The sequence below is a fragment of the Populus euphratica genome, unplaced genomic scaffold, assembly GCF_000495115.2.
Source record: "Populus euphratica unplaced genomic scaffold, PopEup_1.0 scaffold414.1, whole genome shotgun sequence".
Taxonomy (NCBI): domain Eukaryota; kingdom Viridiplantae; phylum Streptophyta; class Magnoliopsida; order Malpighiales; family Salicaceae; genus Populus; species Populus euphratica.
The window spans coordinates 303,799-325,255 of record NW_011500038.1 but is presented as its reverse complement, the minus strand read 5'-3'; the positions used below and the strand labels follow the sequence as shown (position 1 = coordinate 325,255).

General features: G+C 30.3%; 2 protein-coding genes and 1 non-coding gene across 5 annotated transcripts; all 3 read right to left on the bottom strand.

Annotated features, from left to right (window-relative positions):
• Positions 1-1,070: 1,070 nt before the first annotated feature.
• On the bottom strand, positions 1,071-3,072 carry LOC105107166 (fasciclin-like arabinogalactan protein 7). Of its 2 annotated transcripts, none has more exons than XM_011000994.1 (2): positions 2,842-3,072; positions 1,071-2,039 (listed from the first exon to the last, which is right to left on the bottom strand). In XM_011000994.1, the coding sequence occupies exon 2, from the start codon at positions 2,017-2,019 to the stop codon at positions 1,234-1,236; it is 786 nt and encodes a 261-aa protein (XP_010999296.1). In that variant the 5' UTR covers positions 2,020-2,039; positions 2,842-3,072; the 3' UTR covers positions 1,071-1,233. The 2 variants fall into 2 exon arrangements, with proteins under 2 accessions (XP_010999296.1, XP_010999297.1); XM_011000995.1 differs by lacking the exon at positions 2,842-3,072 and adding an exon at positions 2,500-2,583.
• A 14,415-nt stretch (positions 3,073-17,487) lies between these two features.
• On the bottom strand, positions 17,488-17,561 carry TRNAI-AAU (transfer RNA isoleucine (anticodon AAU)). The gene has a single exon. It is a non-coding gene; the product is annotated as a tRNA-Ile (tRNA).
• Positions 17,562-18,534: 973 nt separating this feature from the next.
• Positions 18,535-20,749, bottom strand: LOC105107165 (fasciclin-like arabinogalactan protein 7). Of its 2 annotated transcripts, none has more exons than XM_011000992.1 (2): positions 20,394-20,749; positions 18,535-19,580 (listed from the first exon to the last, which is right to left on the bottom strand). In XM_011000992.1, the coding sequence occupies exon 2, from the start codon at positions 19,558-19,560 to the stop codon at positions 18,769-18,771; it is 792 nt and encodes a 263-aa protein (XP_010999294.1). In that variant the 5' UTR covers positions 19,561-19,580; positions 20,394-20,749; the 3' UTR covers positions 18,535-18,768. The 2 variants fall into 2 exon arrangements, with proteins under 2 accessions (XP_010999294.1, XP_010999295.1); XM_011000993.1 differs by lacking the exon at positions 20,394-20,749 and adding an exon at positions 20,051-20,315.
• Positions 20,750-21,457: the final 708 nt, after the last annotated feature.

The window sequence follows — 21,457 nt, the reverse complement described above, 5'->3', positions numbered from 1 at the left end:
CGCTCTAACCAGCTGAGCTAATAGGCCTATCTGCTGAGTGTTCTGTGCTAAAAATAAGTCAATTGGTTCAGGCATATCATTTAAAATATTCATCAACTCCTTGTCCCCATTTTGTTTCTTCTTCTTCATCTTTAGCTCATACCTAATTCAGATGACATAGTTAGAGCTTTGATACTCAGTAAGCATTCTTCTTTATAAAGAAAGTTAATTGCCCAAACAGCATCAGTGATGCGTGCAGGCCAGTTCTTTGAATGTTCTGCTTCGTTTACCTGGCTAAGATGTAACAATTATATATCCAGCAGTTCCTATACGGGAACAAGCGATAGATACGGCCATGCTAGGCTATCCTTTTAGCTTTTTGCCAAACCCTCGAAATTATTTGCTGTGGTTGGCATAATGGGTGGTCCATATAACGATTAATGAGTATGTTGGCCTCATTCGTTAACATAATGCCATTAGAACAGGGAAGCCACTGGAATCTTAAATACTCCAATATTGATCACAACTGTTGACAGGATGTATATCCAATAACAATGAAGGGGTGAAGAAGATTCAGGCATCATGTTTTTGACAATGTTTATAAATTTGAAGCCTTTAATCTTTGCCAGTTTTAAAGCCAGCGGTGTTTCCGTTGACGGTCAGTGCCTTGGAAATTAATTGTTCGTAGATGGGTTTTAATATCAAACAAAGAACTCAAGATCAGGCATTCAACACAACGAAGAGACTGGTATCTGCTAATAAGGTGGATAGAACACAAGGTTTTTCTGCTTTGTAACCATTAATAACTGGATCAGTGTCACTTATTAAGGGTTTTTTCCCCTTGGATTCGAGGTAAGGTAGCGATGATAACTGGAAAAGCAGTGTTAATTAACGATATAGAACTAGTTAGGTGAAAAGCACATGAAGAAATCAAGATTTTCAACATTTACAGGCAAGCAATTGTTTTCCACATCACAATCACAATGCCATAAATTTCTCAACATCATCATTTTTACAAGCATTTGGGGTCATAAAGTTCCCAAATCATAAAACAAAATAATTGCTTCCATATACTGCTATGAGAACCACGAAAATGACAAGAGTACTCTAGTTGAATAGAAATAAAACTCCCAAGTTCACATACATAAATCAAATGACATGTATAATAAAAAAAATGGTTTTAAATCAAAACAAATGACATAATCCAGATATACCCTCTTCTCATAAATTAATACACAACAATGAAATCCTGTCTTACAAGAACAGGACCAGCACACCTGCAATAGCTAAAACCAATTGACTCCAAATACCTACACCATTGATCCTATAAGAAGAATTAGGGGAGGACTTTCCTAGGGTGCTCCCTGCTTCTGCTGAGTCAGATGTTGGGGAATCTGCAGTAGGGCTAGTTTCAGGAGCTGGTGATGGAGCTGGGGTTGGAGGTATATCAGTACCAAAGATTGCCTCAGGAAGGAGGACTTTGTCAACTTGATAGATTGCAACAGGATCAGTTGAATGCACACTACTACTAACTTTAGTTTTAGACCATCCTGAATCAAGGTGCACGGTCCCAGATGTATCTGTGAAATTCAAAGCATATCCTCCTGCACCAGCAAATGTGCTAACAGGGCTCACTTGGCTAAGGTTCTTGAAATCAGACAACGAATAATAATGTGGCAAGGCATGAAAAAGAATGAGTTGCTTGAGCTGGTCTTGAGTTAGGTTTGACAAAGAAGGCTTCTTGAGATTTTTGAAGGCATCATCTTTTGGTACGAAGATGGTAATGCCTTCATCAGTGTTGTTGGCTTGGTTTTGGAAGGTGTCAATGACTTTAGTGGATTCAAGGTAGTTAAGGAAGTTGTGGAATGGGCCAGCAACAGAGAGTAAATAAGTGAGGTTAACATAAGGAGGTAATGGTGCTGGTGCTGGGGATGGAGTTGGGGTTGGTGCTGGAGGACTAGCTACTTTTTGAGCATATGCTAGTGGGGTGCACGAAAACAGCAGTGTGCTGCTAAGCACAATAATCATAGAAAACTCCATGGTTTATCTTCTCTAAATCCCTGCAAGAACCAAATCCATCATTGATTATATCTCAATTTATGAGCACAAGTCTATCGATGGCAAACCAATGCGAATCCACAGCATGAACAGAAAAACTAGCTAATAATTGGAGACATCAAACCCAGCATTTCAGAATCCAATTAAGATTCCCAAATCCACAAAATCCGAGTAACCAAATCTTTGCAATGACCATGGAAAGCCATGGCTATCACTGCTTCAACAACAACAACCAAAAAAACAAGATCTTTTTCAACTCATCTATAGATAGTTTCAAAACAATTACTATAGCAAAACCAACCCTCTCTTCTAGGAACAAATAAGATATTAAATTAATTGAGAAAGGTTGGACGAGGATCTAATCTAATGACAGAGATATGAAGCAATGACTGATGACATAAAAAATGCAAATGCCACAGAAAAGAAACATCATGCACAAATCACAAGGATGAAATACCATACCCAACTTGCTAAATCCCCAGAAGATCAAGTATTCTTGCAAAAACCAAGATCAAAACCCCATTAAAAGTACAATACATCTCGTCCTTTTTAAGGTAAAAGAGAGAGAAAAACAGTGCAATCTATGTTGCTTTCTTTTCTCTTTCGTGACTGGAAGCTAGTAAAAGCAAGTAAAAACAAATTCTGTTGGACAAAAAAGAAAACCACAGCCACCACACAATGTAGTTCAACATAAAGCAAAGAAACAGATCTAGATCAGCTCATCCCAATAGAAACAGACCCTTTAGCATATTTAACACCCCCCCACCCCCCCCAAAAAAAAAAAAAAGGTTAAGAAGTACTGACCTGAGCAAGAATTCAGAGAGAAACTGCTTTGGTTTTGGTCTGGGGATGCCAAAGTGCCAACGCAAATGCTGCAACGCAAAATGTAGTGTGTTGACACTATATAAAGATGGATTTTAACTAGAAAAGAGATTAAAAGAAAAGGGTGGGGGCGGCAGCAGCTAGTGATGGTTCAAGAGATGAAAGTAGAGGTACAAATCAGAATACATTTAAGTAATTGTAGAACGTACATGGGCGTGAGAAAAGGAGGTGAGGCTGTCTATTATTATTTATTAGATGTTGTTTTCACTTTCCAGACTTGGATGGTTCTTTCTTACAGGGCAAAACAAAGCATGCTTTCTTGGAAATCTTTTCAAGGTAAGAAAAAATAAAAATGGGTGGCATTTCTTAATCATTTATCTACTCATATATATATAATGCTTGTGACACCCACCTTGTACTCTACCCTAACATTATCATAATCTCTCTCAATTTATCATCTCATGATAAATCAGCCTCCTCATAGATGGGTTTGGTAATACACTATACTAATTTTTCTTTATTTCAGGATTTAGTCCGAAATAGTTTATTGGCTCTTATGATTTTTTTTCTAATCATAAAGAAAGTTAAAAAATTATGAGTTAAAAAAATATTTTTGAATTTTTTAGCCAACATTATGATATGAGTTAGATCTTTTTAAAATCAGTAAAAAACCCTACATACACACACCATACATAAGATCAAGTAATAAGATTAGAAAAAAAAAAGAAGTAAATATAAATAAATAAATAGTATATGTTTCATGTAAAGGGAGGGTATGACATCAATAAATAAATTTAAAAGTATTGATGAACTAAAATTAAGTACTATGAAATTTAGTTTTAAATTCATAATGACAGTAAAAACAGTAATGTGTTTCAATAGACAGAAGAATTAGAAAGATTTAAAATAAAATTTGTTTTAAAAGTGATAAAATAATTCCAAAGAGTTATAATGAAAATGAAGAATAAAATTTAAAAAATAATTACATGAAAACATGTTGGTGTAAACCTCGGTTAAATAATCAGTCAATTTATCATGAAATGATAAAATATCTGTAAACAAAATAAATTATGAGAAGAAAAAATAAATATATTTTGAAATAATAAAATGATTTCAAGGATTTAGTAGAATGGTTAATATAACCTATGCAAGGGTGGAATAAGAGAATTTGGATTTTTAATGAAAAATCATAAACTAGTTAGTTTTATATTATCAAACATAACTTTTTATTTGACAGTCAGATTGGGCATAAATCTTACTTAGAGTCTTCTAACATGTTTTTCTACCTTGTGTTAAATTTCATGCCAATCAAAGTTTGGTAAAGTCATATGAAATTATTGGTGGCTGAGAGAAAATCCAGAAAAATAGCATGTTAATAATAAATAAGGCCAAAAATGTAATTGGCCAGACAATTCCAGGTTCTTCTTCTTTTTAAATGGTTAGTCATTTTTGAAGGGGAGAAAGAGATCTCTTTCTTTATTTTTGTTCAAATCATCCTTGAAAAATCACTATAAAGGAGAGTTTTAAGGAGAAAGTGGAAGAAAAGAGGGAAAAGAATGGATCATTGACAAAAATTTATGAGAAAATGAGAGAAATTTTTGGATAAAGAGAAAGTAGAAGATTAAAGAAGAAAAAGGGTAATAAAAGCTTTGGAACATGAAAATTGTCATTAAATTGAATTTGAAAAGGTAAACAAGCTTTCCCTTACATTTATATTCAAGTTTTAATTGATTTTAATTATATGTTAAATAGATTTGAAAGAAAGGTTGGGGTTGTTAAATGATGGATGAAGAAATGATATTTGTATAAGAAATAAGTTGTTAGATTATGCAATATAATTGTTTAAGTGAAAATCTTAAGAAAAAAAATTGAAATAAACTAATAGGTGTTTTGATCACAATTGGTTAGCCATGATAGAAGAATTTAGAGAAAGATTGTTGATGTAATTTTAGTGAATTGGTGTGTGTTAATGTGACTATATAAGTTTATAAGATTGTAATTATGTAGAAATCTTATTGATAATTCTAAATTTAATGACGTGTGAAAGTTTGGAATGTGTAAAATGAAATTGTTGAAAATTTAATATAGTGAATTGTTACTTAAATGATGGTATAATGCATTTGGTGTTAGAAAGATTAACATGATGAAGTAATAACTTGAGAGGATGAAAAGAGTTATATGTTTTGGGTTAATGATTAGTTAAATTGTTAATTAAAGTCTTATTTATGAAACTTAGGAGCAAACATTGGTTCCTTGATGAAACCAAAATTTTATGATGTTGTGTAATGGTAGGATTTTGAATAAGATGAGTTTGAGATTATTATACAAATTAAAACTATCAAGCAATTAAAGATATGTTACAATATGATGAAAAATATTAGAGTGAGATTGAATAAATGATAAGAAATTATGTGTGAAAGAGGTATCATTGAAATAATATGTATGAATATTAAAAATATTTATGAGTGTAAGTTAAAATAAACTTATTAAGAAGGTTGAACTATTGTAAATACGTTATGAATTATTAATAAATTGTGTAATGAAAATTATATTAAAGAAATTAAAATCACTTGTAAAGGTTTAGCCATTAGTGATCAACCATGAGAGGTTTAGTTGGAAGTCATGTGTTTGATTTGGACTATAAAAGCTATAATTATAAATTGTATATTAGAATTTAGTTATGACCATTTGAGTTGAGATATGAGGAATAAATTCTTATCAGTGTGTAGAATGAAGAATAATAACATTGCATATAAGGTGTTTGATAAAATGTATGAAAGAGATGAATAAGATAGTGGTTAAGGTGTGAATAAAACGACATCAAGGATGTTAAAATTAAATAAATAGATAGTTAAGTATGTGTTTGGCCAAGCAAAATGCTAAAATTGTATAGTTAAATTTTAAATAAATGGATGTTAATAGCTGTGTAAAGTAGTTATAAATAAAAGTAGAGTATCTAATAAATCATGTTTTAGAATAATATGATGAATTATTTTGTACCAACTTAGGAGGGACTCTAGGAATCTTACCATGGATCGAAAAAATAGGATCTACATGTGAAACAGGTAAGTATCCTATATCTTGACAATTTCATTTGTATCATTTAGATATTTTTTTAAACTACAGTTTCTTTAAAAATGTAACTCATGAATATTCAATGAACTATTAAAAAGAAGGGAAAATGTGAATTTAATTTAGTTACTATTTTTAACTCATGAATATTCAATGAACTATTAAAAATAAGGGAAAATGTGAATTTAATTTAGTTACTATTTTTAACTCATGAATATTCAATGAACTATTAAAAAGAAGGGAAAATGTGAATTTAATTTAGTTACTATTTTTAACTCATGAATATTCAATGAACTATTAAAAAGAAGGGAAAATGTGAATTTAATTTAGTTACCTAGGTTTAGTTACCCAAGGTAATTCAGAAGATAATAATATCAATATGATATATTTACTTAGATGAAAGTATATTGGTTAAGGATTTGATTACCCATTTCTAGAATGGAGATTAATGATGCCAATGAAGTTTCATTGACGTTGGCATTAATATAATGACATTAAAGTGTTGAAAATGAACTTGATTAGCTTTGTTGATTCAGAAAGCTAATGATATTAATAAATTATATTGGTATCAACATCTCTTAAACTGGATTAGTCGTTCTCAGTTCGGGAGATTAATGATGTCAATGGATTGTATTGGTATCGGTATCTCTTAAATTTGATTTGTCATTCTCGGTTTAAAATACTAATAATACCAATGAATTGTATCGGTATCAACGTCTTTTAAATTTAATTAGTCATTTTGTTTTGGAAGACTAATGATACTAATAGATTATATTAGTATCAGTATCTCTTAAACTTCATTTGTCGTTTTTAGTTTGAGAGACTAATGATACCAATGATTGTATTGGTATCGGAAACTTTTAAACCTAATTAGTTGTTTCGATTTAGGAGACTAATGATACTAATGAATTGTATTGATATTAATATATTTTAAATTTGATTAGTTGTTCCTGATTTGGGGAACTAATGATACCAATTAAGTTTATTAGTATCAGTATAAACATAAAAGGAATATATATATAAAGGACTTAATTAGCAATTCCTGAAAAAGAAAATTAGAAGACTAATAATGTCAATAGGTTTATTGACACTGACATGTAATAGAAAATTTGATTAGATATGTAATGAAATGGAGGTGAATGATACTAATAGGATTGGTGTCGACATACCATTAATTAGTCACACTCGAGGTGATGGTTAATGATATCAATTTAGAAATTGTTATCAACATCGATCAATTGAGCAAGTTTATAGGTGACAGATAATAATATTATGTTAGATGTTGAAAATTTAGATAAAAGACAAATGAACTATAAGTAAATGAGATAAAAATATTTTACTTGTCAGCACGAGAATATAAAAAAAAAAGAACCTAGTTATATTTATCTAACGTAATTTTTTTAATGAAATTATGTTATTTGTTTATCAACACTTTATAATTAATGTGTTATATAATTATTTATACGTGATATTGGATGGTTTGAAATTATTGGAATATAATTGATGTAGAGTATCATATAGGATCACTAAATTAAGGGATAGAGACTATGAGTACAAGTACAACAAGTTTAGGTTGATAATTTAAGAATGATCTATTTTAAAGGGAAACTCTGTGAAAATCTTTGTAGAGATAATAACTACTTTAAAATATTTTATTTATGGTATAATGAATTGAGATTGTTATGTCTAAACTGGATTTAAAGGTTGGGATTATTGTTGCAATTATAGCTAATAAACCTCGGATATCATAGGATACCATTTATATGAAATTTATTGTGTATAAAGAATATTAAGACAAGTGTTATTAAGAAATGAGATAAACTAATGAAGACTTATAAATGTATTTTTTACTATCAATTTTAAAAAAGAGGTAAAAGGTGAAAAAGAATGTGACAAAAAGGATATTGCATATTGTTTTATATAAATATATGTTTCATGAATAAAATGCATAATTTTTTATATTAAAATGATTAATTTTATATATATATATTTCAAGTATATCACATCTATCATTACATTAGAAGTATGGTTGTTAGGTCTTTATAGCCATCTTCAGTAGAGTTTTATTGTTTTTATGCTCTGTTATGTAATTAATTAAAATATATGTGTATTCTTTTTAAGTTTTTATCTAGTGAAATATAAAACTACTAATTAAGTTCGATTTTCTTTATACATATATGTTATAATGATATAAGGACCTCTCTCTCTTTCTCTCACACACACATATACATGAATGATGGATTAAGAGTATGCCTAGGCTACTGAGGCACTAGTTATTAAATGTGATATTTATGTGGAATTATATAGAAATTTGACAGACTAAAGTTATGGATAAGAGTTTTCTCTATATATGTGTAAAGGATATTATAGTGGTGTAGACAATGAATGATGAATTAAAAGTATGTGGGCTACCTAGGTATTAGTTGTTGAATGTGATATTTATGTGGAATTATACAGGAATTTGACAGGTTGAGGTTATAAATAAGAGTTTCGTATAAATAAAACACTGCTAAAATTTTATAAAAATAAACTAAGTAGAGACATATAAATCTTATGTTAATGTAATGTAAAAGATATGAGTATTTTGATTTTAAAAAATTACTCAAATTCTTACGTAATTTGATTATTTAAAATGAGAATAACTGCAGTCAAAAGTCCAGGATGTTATATATATAACATATCATTAATGAATTGAAATAAATATTATTTACAGATCATTAATGAGGGATAAATATCCCTTACAGATTATTAATAAACATTAATGAGATGAAAATATAGTAGGCCTTGAAAGATATTCTATACAACTACATGTGTGAGAGATAATTATTCCTGACATGAATAGGTCTTGTTAGTAATCTAAAAATAGATCGATATGGTCATAATATAGCTTTACAAGACTAGTTGGATTTGATATATAGCCTAATTTAAAGGAAAAAAGTTTGACAATTCATCAAACTCATGATACTTTAGGATCAACTCATGACTGAACCCAAGGATACTAGGTCGACAACTTGTTAGACTTATAGTACCTTGAGCTTAGCTCATAGTTGATCCAAAGTATGTAGGGTCTAGCATCTTGCTAGACCCACGATGTCTTAGGCTTAACACATAACCGAATCCAAGTATATTATGTTTAGCAACTCGTTAGGTCCATAATAACTTATATTTAGTTCACAGATAAACTTAAATATATTAGGTTTGACAATTCGTCAAATTTATGAAGACTTGAGCTCAGCTTACAACTGAACACAAGTATATTAGATCTGATAATTTACTAGACTCATAATACCTTGAGCCCATCTTATAACAAAACCCAAGTATATCAAAGCTAACGGATTGCTAAACTAACATCTAATTAGGTTATTATCCTATAATAGATTTAGATTTGGATGCTTTCAAAATACAAAAAAATATTGGATAAAAATTATTGATTCATCATAAAACCAAGATGAAATTCATAGATTTATCTAACGTTTGGATAAAAAAAAAGGAAATCCATTGTTTTAATTTTCTATGTTATTGTGATTAAAATTTAATTTTTTTCTTTTTAAAAACACATTTTAAAGCCACAATTTTTTCAAAAACCAATCAATTACAAGAAAATAAAGATAAAACAATAGTGATAAAAATTCCATGTATAAAGAAAAAAAAAAACTTCTTTTCTAGAAAAACTAAAAATTAGATATTTATCATCGCCACAGTAAAATAATTGACAAAATTTACAATTAGTCATTTCTACTATAAAAAATCATTTCCTTCTAGTACATGTATAATTAAGTTATCAATAAATATTCTTCAAAGATAATTAAAGAAATTATGTATATTTTAATTATTTTTTTTATTTTTTTAAATACACGCATAATAACTACCACCACCAATAACATCATCAACATTGTTTCGAAGGTAATAGTTACCATAGAAGGGTGATTGGAGGATAAATATTACTATGTGAAAATATTATTTGGTTACCTAACCCCCTCCCCCTTCCCCCCAGTTAATTCCTTCAAAAAAAAATATATAAATATCAAACAAAGATAGATTTGATTCTATTGATTTCTTAATATGTAATTCTTTTAAATAAATGCTAGTTATTTTTTTAATGAAACATGGATAAAACAAACGAAAAAAGAGAAAAAAAGTAAGAAAACTATTTTGCCTTTACAATTGAAATCTTTTAATTTGTTCCAAAAGCTAATTGAATAGCCTTAGAAGTAATCAATAGTAAGCTTTTAGGAAAAGAATGAAGGAGGTAGAATATCAATGCTTTATACCAGCAACAATTAGAGTTAATTTATAAAAAATTGATACGTGGAAATTTAGTTACCTATTAACAATTAGTTAGAAGTTAATTAACAGGTTATTAGTTAAATGATTAATAATTAGATGAAAGGAAGTCATTGTATAAAATAGCATTATAATAGAAATGTGTAAGGCAAAAAATAAAGATATGAGTTTTCAGAATACATCTTCTCCACCTATGTTTCCTTTTCTTATATTGTATACTTTTTTCTTCGATCTATATATTGATATGTGAGGGGAACCTTAAGGGATTGGTATCAAAGCATGATCCTTGGCTATTATAAGCATTTTTTATTGTTTAACAATAAATATTGATATAGAATAACAAGGTGAAAGTTTTGAAAAGCATAATAAAAGGCTTGATGAACAAATACAAAACATTATTTAAAAACTTCAAGATTTAATAGTTGATAATAAAAAATAATGGTCGGAGAAAAACAAAAAAAATAAATCAATCAATATACAACTAGGAGCATTGATGATCATATTAAGTTATTTACAGCTAATCAAACAATAAAAAAAAAAAAATCAATTCAAATCCTGATAGGGTGATTCATAATTATAGAGGATGTAATTATAGAGAAGCCACAAGGAGTTATGATTTCTACAAAAATATTACTAAAGATCAATCTACCTATTTTTATAGGGATAATGCAAGGGGTTGGATAATAACAAGTTTTTTAATATGCACTTTACTCCAATACATTAATGGGTGGAGATAGATTTTTCATATGTAGAAGGAAGGGAAAAAATATGGTATGAAGGGTTTTTAATAGGTAAAGATGATTTGAAAAATCAGAAAGAAATTAACAAAGTTATTTGTATAAGATTTAGTAGTAGAGATTATGAGATAGAATAATTCAATATGTTAGTGCAAGATAAATATGTTGAGGAGTATGTTGAATTATTTAAAGAACTTAAATCTTTGATGAATGTTTTAAATTCATCACTGTTAGAATCTTACTATATTTCTAATTTTATAAATGGACTTAAAGATAATATTAAGTCTATCCTTAAGATTCTTAAACCCACAATGTGATACAGGCTTTTTGATTAAGCTAAATAGAAAGAAAAATACAATAATATGTTGGCCAGTAATAATAAATTCATACCATGAACCAACTATTCATATGGTTTGGGAGAAATAACAAATGATTCCTACTATAAACCTTTTAATCATTAAAAAAAAAAACAAACATGTTATATAGTTTAAAACAATAGCCTAAAACCTTACATGAGCAAAGAAAAAAGTTGGGACATTGTTTTAAATATAAAAATAAGTATATATTGAGACATTGATGTAACATGAGAGATTATATATGATAAAAAGAGTAGAAAAGAAAAATGAGGAAATTTATAAATGGAGCTAGAGGATACAATAATGGAATAATAGTTGAGGATGATAAAATCGAAGAATATGGAGTGTCGTTAAATGAATTGGTAGATAGCTATAACAATCATGATTAAATATTCTTGTCAATGAAGGACCATTACCGTTCTAATTGATAATGGTAATATGATTAGTACTTAAAAGTGTATTTTTATCAAGGTTTTATATCATCATTTTGCATTTGAAGTATCAATAATTCCTTAACTAAAATATGTTTTATAATAACATAACTAATAATACAAGATACCTTTAATTTGTGGTAAACATTCATTTTAAATGCAAGTCTATCACATAAATGAAAAGATTGATTGATGAGTTTAAGAACTGAAATTGAAAGGACAAAGAGATGGCCAAACTTAGAGAAGAGATGTTAGTGCAGTCCAAACCGGAACACTATACGGTAATTGGGTCATATCTAGAGCTATAAATCTCGGATTTGGGTTTATTTTATATGGATGAAAAGGTAAGACACAGGGCTACAACTTTTATGAGAGCTCAAGATTTAAAAAGGCTATTTTCAAGTCTAAATTATAGCAACAATAAAGAAGTCCAAATCTGTCCTACAACCCAAATATTGTTCAATGTTTGGCCCATATCTAGAGTTTTAGAAGTCCAAATGACCTCCAATTTTTTTCTAGAAAGCTGAGAGAATTTTTTACAACTTTCATGTTTCAAGTGGTTCTAATTTTGACATTATCGATGACGTTTTGGGCAGACAAGAGAAGATAAGGATTGTCACCAAGTCAAGAGTTGGTCACCCACTCATCAATTAGTCATTAAATCAATAGTTTTCAATTTTAGCATGTTTTATGTTAGTCTTAATGTAAAACATGTTAGTCTTAATGTTTGATACTAACATGTTTTATATTTGTTATCATGTTCACTTTTAATACTTTGCTTGTTAAATGGTTAATCTAGATTTATGTTGTATAATACTTAGTACAACAAATTCTTGGCACTCTCATAGCCCATACTGTATGGTATAATCGACACCTGAGCTATGAAAGGAACTTGATTTGTTGTTAGCATAAGTTATAATCATGAATACCTGACAAGATTTATAAGTATTAGCATTACTTGAATAAGATAACTAATGTAATCATGTTAACAATTTATAATCTGATTGGAACCTCCTTTGTGTGTGGTTTCCAATTGAATAATAAAAGTTTATACTATACTTGTTTGACATACCATTAGTGGGTTCTCTAACCTTGACATTTGTTGTTATCATTGTTTAATCCTTACGTTAATCTTCCATCTCAAAGTTCTCATCAACTTCTTTTTTTTTTTTATTATTATTATTACTACTACTGTTGTTGTTGCTGCTACTACTACTACTACTACTACTACTACTATTGTTGTGTTATTGTTATTGTTATATTATTGTTATCTATAATTTATACAATTAACCTCCCTATGGTTTAACCCTGGTCTTGCCGGGTTATTTATTGCCTCGACACTCCTACACTTGGAAGAAGACATCAATCTTTTGGTCGTGTTATAGTACACATGGTGTATTGATGCATAAATGATTAAAAAAATCAAGTAAATCATCTAAAGAACCACTATATTGGTAGTGATATTAGCTAATTAAGGTATAATGAGATGTGATGCTTATAATCCCAAGTTCAAATGATTTATACAAAGTTATAAATTCCAAGCTAATTTGAGGATATTGAAACTTGGTAGATATGATATGGTGTTTAGAATATATTGATTAAAGATTTACTCACCAATTATTTTTAATTTTATTGAAATAAAATTTTCATTAAAAAAAATTAGCAAAATAATTGGGCTGAAAGGGACTGTAGAAGAAGCAAAGTTACAAGTGATCACAATAACCAATGCATATAAGAGTTTAAAAGAAAACTTTTATTGTTTTGTTGGACCTTTTTTTTTTCATTTAAGATGTTGAAGCACAAGAAAAGAAGTGTAGAAGATAATAATAAGGGTATTATTAAAAGAAAACCAATTTGTGTTTGCTGAACCAAAACATCTTCCATCTACCAGGAGCTTGGATCATAAAATACCCATGATATGATAAGCTAAATCAATCAATATTAGACCATACAAAATATCTTTTATGCCAAAAACAAAATGTAGAGAAATTGGCAAAGAAGATGCTGCATAATGAAATTATTTAACACAACTATAACCCATTTTCTTTTCAGTATTATTGGTTAAGAAGAAATGCTACACTAGGAGATTTTATGTCAAGAACATATTCTTTACTCTATTGATTGATGATTTAATGGATGAATAACATGGTTCATATTTCTTTTTTATGCTAGATTTAAGGTTTGAGTATCACTAGATAATAATATTTGAAAAAGGTATGGAAAAGACAACCTTTAAGACTCATTATAAGCACTATAAGTTGAAGGTTATTCCATTTGGTTTCACTAATATACAAACCACAGTTCAAGATTTATTATTTGTATTTCAGATTCTAATTTTTTTTTTTATCTTTCATACTTTAGTTTGTTTTTTAGTAGATGTAGGGTTTTTGAATTGATTTAAAGATCTTGTAAATCTTTTGAGGAGACAACCACTGTATACTTATTTTCAGATAATAAAATTATGAATATAAGGTTCATAACTACATTCTTTTTCACTTATTAAACTTGTAAATTTCTGTGTTATTTTTATCCTAAGATGAACCTTTTATATAAACTTTTCATATCTCAATTCTAGGTTATTTTTAAAAAATCAATTTCTTTTTCAAAATAAAAAAATAATAATAAAGGCTAACAACATGGAAAAAGTAAACCAGGAAATCAAGCTTCAATTTTAGAAGAAATTCAAGGCTTAATTGTACCCCATTATACAAAAAAAATGCAAATTCAAGGTCAAATTAAATGATTATTGGATGAATTTGCATAAAAATTAAGTTTAAGGACATAATAAATTTTTTAATAGGCTAATTTCATTTAATCATAGGCCAAATTGAATTTTAATTATGTTTAAGAATTAATTAGGGTATAATTGAAGGATTTAATTAAGTACAAGGACTTAATTATACATTAAATGGGTCAAATTAATTTTATTTGGTGCTTACTTGGTGAAAAATTAAGTTTGGGAACCTAATTTGGGTTTAATTGAGAAAATTAGAATTTTACGTGATCAAATTTAATTTTTATCAAGTTAATTGATTAAAATTAGGGGCTAAATTGCAAGATAATTGAAGTTTTGAAGTCAATTAGGGATTAAATTAAAGAAATTGACAATCAAGGATCAATCTGCAAAAGGCGCTAAAATTTAGGGACGTAATTGACAAAAACTGGGGGTGAAATTAAAAAAACTAAAAGTTTAATGGTCTATTAGGGGTTAGATTGATAAAATCTGAGACCAAGTACCATATTGTAAAAAGTGTGTAACTTCGAGGTTTCATTTGAAGTTCATCAAGGGCTTAATTGCATTAAATCACAAGTTTATGGTCAATTATGTGTTTAATTAAAACAAATTGAAAGCTAGAGGACTTAATTGTTAAAATAGTTAAAATCCCTAATTCGAACCTAAAACAATGTCATTTTGCGTATTAAAATAAATGGAGAGAGAGGACCAAACGACGCATCGTCTAGTCACTGTTCATTATCTTCTTCATTTTTTTCTGAAAAAACTGGTCTAGTCACATCCTTTACAGTTGCATTTAACATCCATCAAATTTGACAAAACATGCAGAAAAATGATCCGTTGTAGTTGCTTTACAACCCCAACTAAACATTTTAGTTTGAATGGCAATAAGATGGCATTGGCGCTGGCCTAAACAATTTAACTTAAGTAGCCTTTTTTCACAGATTAAATAACTCATGAGACACACTTTGTGCCAACAGTTGAGATCCTTCTCAACCAAATTAAGGGTTCAAAATTTTTTCATGTGTAGAAAATATTACCCTTTTCAATCTTCTATGAATAGGAGTGGATTTCATGCTCTGAGGAAGGACAAAATCGGGTCCAAAAATCACAAAAAATCAGCCTTCTCCTTAATTTTTTCTACAACGAGTCCTCTCTCCTCTTTGTCTCTCCACCGTGGTCTTCAACCACCACCACCCTCATCACTGGTCTTCTTATCATTATCTCCACCACAAGAAACCATCGAACCATTTCACATGGTGGTTGCACCACTTCTCTCTCTCTCTCCCCCCCTCTCCTGTGGATTTTCTTCTCCTTCTTTCTTCCCGCTATGACCAACGCCGGCCTCCACCATTACAACTGCCAGCGAAGACACCATCCTCTCCACCAACACGACCACAGACCCTCATCGCCTCAAGTGGTTCTCTACCTCTACTTGGCATCAACTATCCCCATGCTCACTATTGCGTTCTCTACATACAGAATTCATTTTGCATGCAACGAATAAAATAATTAGCCTCCCATTTTGGGTCGGGCCAATTCTAGCCTAGGCCAAATAGCTAGGCTGGATTTGGCTCGGCCCCTAATTTTTTAAAAATTTTCAAAAATCATTTCAAAAAAATTATGATTTGCTTAAATATTTTTCTATTAGTTTTACATAATATCAGGTTGTATATTTACACTTTAAAATATAAATCTAGTATTAAAATGTTGGTTTTTTTAAAATATTTTAGAAAAAAATTCAAAACATTTTTTTTAAAATCTTAAAAACTTTTAAAATCAATTTCCCTTTTCAAAATAAAATAAAATTATTTCCATGTATACAATCAACTCCTAAAATTTTTTCAAGCATATTTTTCATAAAAAACAAAAAATTTATTTTTCATGTTTAAAAAAAAATCCAAAAATAGATATCGTAACCAGTTTATGATTATCCATTATGAGTTAACCAGCATGTCAAAAATATTTTTCCAATCTTTTTTTAGGATCGAGGTGTAGACTTAAATATTTGTGGAGTGTAAAATTACACGATAAAATACATCTACAAGTATTAAAGATATAAAGTGTAAATAAATACGATACTAAAATTTAGATTTTAAAGCATTTAGGATTTAACCAAATAATATCGAGATTTTTTCATGAAGAGAGGATATGTCTTGAGCTTTAAAAAAGACCAACGAATAGAAACTCGACTTAGAAAAAAACAATCAAACAACAATACAGCTTACCTTAAGTACAGTGCACTGCGAGTGATACGTCTTCTCCTTGCACAACCAATCCCTTACTTAGACTCTCGCAGACTATAGGTTCTTAATGACCATAATACCGGGTGACGACTTCTGAACCTTAATCATAATACTATTATTAAATTCAAAAACCATTTCCAATACATAACACCTCACATGAAAGGCTCATATGAGCCTTCGCTGTCACTAGACAATGTTGTGCCGGCTCACACTCCCACAACAAAACTGATTTAAAAATACTTCTTATCATAAAAGTGCGAAAAAATTAAGAGAAATTGACAAGAACATTGTTTCTTTAACGTTACACACATATACAAGAATCTATACTATTATTTATATTAGAGGAATCAAAATTTAGAATAATTATAAAAGATGAGTCAATTGAAAGTAAATGGACCTTACCTAGTCCTCCATGCAAGGATTCTAAGATAGTGTTTAGGAATATTGTTGTAGTTTTTTTTCAAAGTGAATTTCAGCATCAAAATAATATTTATATTAAAATAATCTAAAAATATAAAATAAATAATTTTAAGTAAAAACATTTTTGAAAATTTAGTAAATTTTCAAAAGCATTATTTATTGTTTTGGATTGAAGAGTTCAAACTGTTGCAGGCAAAGCTCAAAGGAAAACTTGTAGGGATGTTTGCTTGTGGGTTTCCTCTCACAAAACTGATTTAAAAATACCTCTTATCATAATGCAACCGTTGTGCTTTTCACCTAGCCAGTTCTATATCTTTAAAAAAAAAAAAAAGATTAAAACGTTGTGAATGGCCCATGCAGGTTTCGAACCTGCGACCTTCGCGTTATTAGCACCACGCTCTAACCAGCTGAGCTAATAGGCCTATCTGCTGAGTGTTCTGTGCTAAAAATAAGTCAATTGGTTCAGGCATATCATTTAAAATATTCATCAACTCCTTGTCCCCATTTTGTTTCTTCTTCTTCATCTTTAGCTCATACCTAATTCAGATGACATAGTTAGAGCTTTGATACTCAGTAAGCATTCTTCTTTATAAAGAAAGTTAATTGCCCAAACAGCATCAGTGATGCGTGCAGGCCAGTTCTTTGAATGTTCTGCTTCGTTTACCTTGCTAAGATGTAACAATTATATATCCAGCAGTTCCTATACGGGAACAAGCGATAGATACGGCCATGCTAGGCTATCCTTTTAGCTTTTTGCCAAACCCTTGAAATTATTTGCTGTGGTTGGCATAATGGGTGGTCCATATAACGATTAATGAGTATGTTGGCCTCATTCGTTAACATAATGCCATGAGAACAGGGAAGCCACTGGAATCTTAAATACTCCAATATTGATCACAACTGTTGACAGGATGTATATCCAATAACAATGAAGGGGTGAAGAAGATTCAGGCATCATGTTTTTGACAATGTTTATAAATTTGAAGCCTTTAATCTTTGCCAGTTTTAAAGCCAGCGGTGTTTCCGTTGACGGTCAGTGCCTTGGAAATTAATTGTTCGTAGATGGGTTTTAATATCAAACAAAGAACTCAAGATCAGGCATTCAACACAACGAAGAGACTGGTATCTGCTAATAAGGTGGATAGAACACAAGGTTTTTCTGCTTTGTAACCATTAATAACTGGATCAGTGTCACCTATTAAGGGTTTTTTCCCCTTGGATTCGAGGTAAAGTAGTGATGATAACTGGAAAAGCAGCGTTAATTAAAGATATAGAACTGGTTAGGTGAAAAGCACATGAAGAAATCAAGATTTTCAACATTTACAGGCAAGCAATTGTTTTCCACATCACAATCACAATGCCATAAATTTCTCAACATCATCATTTTTGCAAGCATTTGGGGTCATAAAGTTCCAAATATCATAAAACAAAATAATTGCTTCCATATACTGCTATGAGAACCAAGAAAATGACAAGAGTACTCTAGTTGAATAGAAATAAAACTCCCAAGTTCACATACATAAATCAAATGACATGTATAATAAAAAAAATGGTTTTAAATCAAATCAAATGACATAATCCAGATATACCCTCTTCTCATAAATTAATACACAACAATGAAATCCTGTATTACAAGAACAGGACCAGCACACCTGCAATAGCTAAAACCAATTGACTCCAAATACCTACACCATTGATCCTATAAGAAGAATTTGGGGAGGACTTTCCTAGGGTGCTCCCTGCTTCTGCTGAGTCAGATGTTGGGGAATCTGCAGTAGGGCTAGTTTCAGGAGCTGGTGATGGAGCTGGGGTTGGAGGTATATCAGTACCAAAGATTGCCTCAGGAAGGAGGACTTTGTCAACTTGATAGATTGCAACAGGATCAGTCGAATGCACACTACTACTAACTTTAGTTTTAGACCATCCTGAATCGAGGTGCACAGTCCCAGATGTATCTGTGAAATTCAAAGCATATCCTCCTGCACCAGCAAATGTGCTAACAGGGCTCACTTGGCTAAGGTTCTTGAAATCAGACAACGAATAATAATGTGGCAAGGCATGAAAAAGAATGAGTTGCTTGAGCTGGTCTTGAGTTAGGTTTGACAAAGAAGGCTTCTTGAGATTTTTGAAGGCATCATCTTTTGGTACGAAGATGGTAATGCCTTCATCAGTGTTGTTGGCTTGGTTTTGGAAGGTGTCAATGACTTTAGTGGATTCAAGGTAGTTAAGGAAGTTGTGGAATGGGCCAGCAACAGAGAGTAAATAAGTGAGGTTAACATAAGGAGGTAATGGTGCTGGTGCTGGTGCTGGGGATGGAGTTGGGGTTGGTGCTGGAGGACTAGCTACTTTTTGAGCATATGCTAGTGGGGTGCACGAAAACAGCAGTGTGCTGCTAAGCACAATAATCATAGAAAACTCCATGGTTTATCTTCTCTAAATCCCTGCAAGAACCAAATCCCATCATTGATTATATCTCAATTTATGAGCACAAGTCTATCGATGACAAACCAATGCGAATCCACAGCATGAACAGAAAAACTAGCTAATAATTGGAGAAATCAAACCCAGCATTTCAGAATCCAATTAAGATTCCCAAATCCACAAAATCCGAGTAACCAAATCTTTGCAATGACCATGGAAAGCCATGGCTATCACTGCTTCAACAACAACAACAACAAAAAAAAAAAAAACAACATCTTTTTCAACTCATCTATAGATAGTTTCAAAACAATTACTATAGCAAAACCAACCCCCTCTTCTAGGCACAAATAAGATATTAAATTAATTGAGAAAGGTTGGACGAGGATCTAATCTAATGACAGAGATATGAAGCAATGACTGATGACATAAAAAATGCAAATGTCATAGAAAAGAAACATCATGCACAAATCACAAGGATGAAATACCATACCCAACTTGCTAAATCCCCAGAAGATCAAGTATTCTTGCAAAAACCAAGATCAAAACCCCATTAAAAGTACAATACATCTTGTCCTTTTTAAGGTAAAAGAGAGAGAAAAACAGTGCAATCTATGTTGCTTTCTTTTCTCTTTCGTGACTGGAAGCTAGTAAAAGCAAGTAAAAACAAATTCTGTTGGACAAAAAAGAAAACCACAGCCACCACACAATGTAGTTCAACATAAAGCAAAGAAACAGATCTAGATCAGCTCATCCCAATAGAAACAGACCCTTTAGCATATTTAACACCCCCCCACCCCCCCCCAAAAAAAAAAAAAAGGTTAAGAAGTACTGACCTGAGCAAGAATTCAGAGAGAAACTGCTTTGGTTTTGGTCTGGGGATGCCAAAGTGCCAACGCAAATGCTGCAACGCAAAATGTAGTGTGTTGACACTATATAAAGATGGATTTTAACTAGAAAAGAGATTAAAAGAAAAGGGTGGGGGCGGCAGCAGCTAGTGATGGTTCAAGAGATGAAAGTAGAGGTACAAATCAGAATACATTTAAGTAATTGTAGAACGTACATGGGCGTGAGGAGAGGAGGTGAGGCTGTCTATTATTATTTATTAGATGTTGTTTTCACTTTCCAGACTTGGATGGTTCTTTCTTACAGGGCAAAACAAAGCATGCTTTCTTGGAAATCTTTTCAAGGTAAGAAAAAATAAAAATGGGTGGCATTTCTTAATCATTTATCTACTCATATATATATATAATGCTTGTGACACCCACCTTGTACTCTACCCTAACATTATCATAATCTCTCTCAATTTATCATCTCATGATAAATCAGCCTCCTCATAGATGGGTTTGGTAATGCACTATACTAATTTTTCTTTATTTCAGGATTTAGTCTGAAATAGTTTATTGGCTCTTATGATTTTTTTTCTAATCATAAAGAAAGTTAAAATATTATGAGTTAAAAAAATATTTTTGAATTTTTTAGCCAACATTATGTTGTGAGTTAGATCTTTTTAAAATCAGTAAAAAATCCTACATACACACACCGTACGAAGTAATAAGATTAGAAAAAAAAGTAAATATAAATAAATAAATAGTATATGTGTCATGTAAAAAGAGGGTATAACATCAATAAATAAATTTAAAAGTATTGATGAATTGAAATTAATTACTAGGAAATTTAGTTTCAAATTCATAACAATGGTAAAAACAGTAATGTGTTTAAAATAAATATGTTTTAAAAACAGTAATGTGTTTCAATAGACAAAAAAAAATTAGAAAAATTTAAAATAAATATGTTTTAAAAGTGATAAAATAATTCCAAAGAGTTATAATGAAAATGAAGAATAAAATTTAAGAAATAATTACATGAAAACGTGTTGGTGTAAACCTCGGTTAAAAAA

Coding starts and splice junctions, on each gene's coding strand:
- LOC105107165 (XM_011000992.1), bottom strand. CDS start 19,560: ATGGAGTTTTCTATGATTATTGTGCTTAGCAGCACACTGCTGTTTTCG.
- LOC105107166 (XM_011000994.1), bottom strand. CDS start 2,019: ATGGAGTTTTCTATGATTATTGTGCTTAGCAGCACACTGCTGTTTTCG.